The sequence below is a fragment of the Drosophila hydei genome, unplaced genomic scaffold (genome assembly GCF_003285905.1).
Source record: "Drosophila hydei strain 15085-1641.00,03,60 unplaced genomic scaffold, DhydRS2 tig00008122-arrow-pilon, whole genome shotgun sequence".
NCBI classification, from domain to species: domain Eukaryota; kingdom Metazoa; phylum Arthropoda; class Insecta; order Diptera; family Drosophilidae; genus Drosophila; species Drosophila hydei.
The window spans coordinates 4,127,160-4,130,649 of NW_022045833.1; the positions used below are offsets into that span (position 1 = coordinate 4,127,160).

At 43.8% G+C, this 3,490-nt stretch overlaps 1 protein-coding gene across 1 annotated transcript; it reads left to right on the forward strand.

The window, feature by feature from the left end:
- Positions 1 to 262: 262 nt before the first annotated feature.
- LOC111595753 (gamma-butyrobetaine dioxygenase) lies at positions 263 to 1,631 on the forward strand. The gene is made up of 2 exons (XM_023309615.2): positions 263 to 1,143; positions 1,211 to 1,631. Exons 1-2 carry the CDS (start codon positions 263 to 265, stop codon positions 1,533 to 1,535), a joined length of 1,206 nt encoding a protein of 401 aa, XP_023165383.1. The 3' UTR covers positions 1,536 to 1,631.
- Positions 1,632 to 3,490: the final 1,859 nt, after the last annotated feature.

The following is a 3,490-nucleotide window of genomic DNA, read 5'->3' on the forward strand; positions in this document are numbered from 1 at the left end:
AATCGTTACCCCTCTGATTGATTGCTGAGCCAGCAAACAAGGCGCTGGCTGGCTGCTATCACAAAGGATTGATAAGTGCTCGACTTCGAGCTGGCATCAGGCGAGCCACGTCGAGCAATAATCTCAATGCTGTTAGAGGGCCACGTGTCCATTGTAGCCAACCATGGGCCGATGCGGCGCTGAGCTGATGCGTCGGCTCAGCTGCTGATGCTGCCGCTGCCGAAACTCATCTCATTCGCAGCGCGTTGCCCGATCGCAAAAGATGTTGACCAACAACAGCTCTAGCACTTCCTGCGTTCAGGTCAGTCGAGACTTACAGCAGCAGCTGGTGCTGTTGCGCCTGTCGCTGGATTCGCCTGCTTTACAGTTTCCCGAGATTTGGCTGCGCGACAATTGCCAGTGCAACGTATGCTACATGCAACAGACGCGCAGTCGTCTGCCGCATGGTTGGAATTACTTGGACCCCACGGTGCGACTGCTGCAGCTTAGCTGGTGCACAGAGCGTAAAAGCCTGCAAATCGTTTGGTCCGATGGGCACAAGTCCAGCTATGCGTTGAGTTGGCTCAAGGAACGCGATTTCTCGCATGCGAATCGCGCGCGTTATTTGCGCGATTCTTATCGCCCGGAACAGAGACTTTGGTGCGGCAAAGAGTTTCAGCTAATACAACGCGAGTTTCTATATGACGATCTGTTGCACAATGATGAGACGCTGTTGCACTGGCTGCACCACTTGGCTGTCTACGGCTTGGCGCTGGTTAGGCAGGCGCCACTGGAGGCGAATGTGCTGCGTGATCTGTGCAATCGGGTGGGCTTCATGCGCAGCACCACTTACGGCGATGAGTGGAGTGTCAAGGCACAGCCAGGTGCCAGTAACTATGCCTACCTAGCCGAACCGCTGCCACTACACACAGATATGCCCTACTTTGAGTACAAACCGAGCATAACGCTGCTGCATACGCTGCAACAATCGGATTCACCTGGTGGCTGGAATCTGTTGAGCGATGCTTTCTATGTCGCCGAGCTGCTGCGCCAACGTTATCCGGGCGCCTTCAAGGTGCTCAGCGAAACGCCCGTAGATTGGGCGGACATTGGTAGTGAGAAGCACCTGAAGTTTCATAACATTTGGCGGGCGCCCGTTATCAAGTGAGTAGCAATGCTTTGATAACTCTTTTGTTTTCTCCATTTATTGACGTGCCCACCTGCTCTACAGCTTGGATGCCAATGGACGGTACGTGCGCATCAACCACAGCATTCCACAGCGAGACAGCCATTTTAGTGTACCTGCCGAGCAGGTGCGTCCCTGGTACGAGGCAATGGCATTGTTTATACGGCTGGCCAACGAGCAGGCATGCACGTTTAAGACAACGCCAGGTGATGTTCTAACCTTTGATAACGTGCGCATGGTGCACGGCCGTACGGGATACGATGATACGGATCAAAATGTCAGACATATTGTGGGCGCATTTCTCGACTGGGATATAGCCTATTCGCGGTGGCGTGTGCTCAAGACTGATTTGGGGCATTACAATAAATAGATTAGCCTTATCAGTAAACACGTGAAAAATTAATAATAAAAAAATACATACGTAAATGGATCCCCTTTGTGCCTCACCCTGACCCAGCCTCTGCCAGTGCCCAGCAACTATTTTAATCAGCTTGCAACATTGTATTCAAATAACATGGGAATAAAGATTAAAATATATAATTACACACTGAATGGAGGACAGCGCTTACTTATTAATTAAATCATTATTACTTTTTTTCTGATAACAAACAATAAAACTCATATATATCAATATGTAATGTGGAGCGGGAGAGTAGGGGACTTGTAAGTCATAGAGCGTGGATATTGTAAATGCAGAAGATAATTTACTCATTCCAGTTGATCCCGTTATAATAATTTGTTTTGAAGACTACAGGCGCAACAGAGAGTGAGCATTCTGTGAGGTATGAGTTCGAGCGGGAGAGCTATAGGGTTCTGATCCAGTTGTCGTGTATCCAGCAGAGAGCGCATATTGGAAATGGTGTGAAGCAAAAGAGTTAAATTAGAGTTGTTGTTTAAGTGTGAGTGCTAGCTAAGCGTAGGCTCAAAACTAATGAGACGATTAGTCAGTGCGCGTCAGTCCTGTTGATCGGCCGTGTCTTCCGCGTTGTTAGTTTTGCAAAATTTTACAAATTTAATAGTGTTAAGCTCTTTATATTGGAGAGGTGTCCGTTTGCTTATTGTCATTTGATAATAGTTCAATCATTATTCGCCTTTTGTGTTTTACTATTTTTTTTGTATTTACGAAAATTTGGCTACAAATCCACTTTTTAATTTGAATATTTATCTTAACTTTGATATATTGATGTATATGGTAATCCCAATTGCCTAAAATACATTCAATTATCTATTTGTGTCTGCTATTGTATTTAAATTTTTTCATTAAATATGTTACACATACTGTTATAAGTTGGCAATGACATTTCATTTTCGGCTTGCCGTTGATATCTTTCTTTTGCTACTCTCTTATTTTTCTTTCCTCTTCAAAGTGTACCTCGTATATTTGCATTGGTAGACTAACTGATTTTTAGTGTGAATGTTAATGTTAAGGCAAATTGAGTCGGTCCCTTTTGACAGCTCATTCGTATTGATCCCGTTGCTTTCTTCGGTTACAGACTGTAGGCACAAAAGAGAGCGAGCATAGTGTAGTGTAGTAGGAGAGTAAAACGCATTAGATCTCATTGCAAGAAGCGTACAAGAGGAATGGAGCGTGAGAATGTAAAAAGTTGCGTGCTCCTTGCTGTTGCTGTTGTTTCGATGAGCATATTATTTTAGCTGAGGCTGAAGTCTATTAAATAAATATAAGAGGGGAGTATGTGCATACATACTACATATATTTAGTAAATATCTATATGTAGGCATTTATTTATTTTAATTGTGTTGTAAGTAAAAATTAATTTATAGAATTTCCTTGAAACGAAATTTTTTAAAGTATTGCAAGTCTGCTATACACTTATAGGGCATCTACTAGTACATACAGTGGGTGTTGTTTGTTAATTTGATGATTAACTAGGGAACACGCGATTTAAAGTGAAAGTCTACGACACGTCATTGTTTACGCAAAGCTCAAAAACTGTAAATGACAGGCGGTAATTTGAAGTGCCGTTATCAGTAATAAGTGAATGAATGTTTTTGCCATTTGTCTGTATGATATTTGTTGTTATACTTTGTTTTGGCATTTGCGATTAGCTGTTTATCAATTTATGGCCAGAGCCTGAGACAAACATTGACCTGGCTGAGCTTTTAGTGTCAGCGTAAATCACACAACTGTGCATGTGTGTCTGTGTGTGTGTTTGTGTGCGAGCGAGTGTGCTGAACCCTTTAAAACAAGCAACAAGCCAAGTGTGGAGAGGGGGCTGCTATGGGTCCCCGTCGGTATTTTTACGGCACAATTTGACGGCACCTTTTGGCAGAGCCGGAAGCTGTTGCTTGTTGGTTTTGTATTAT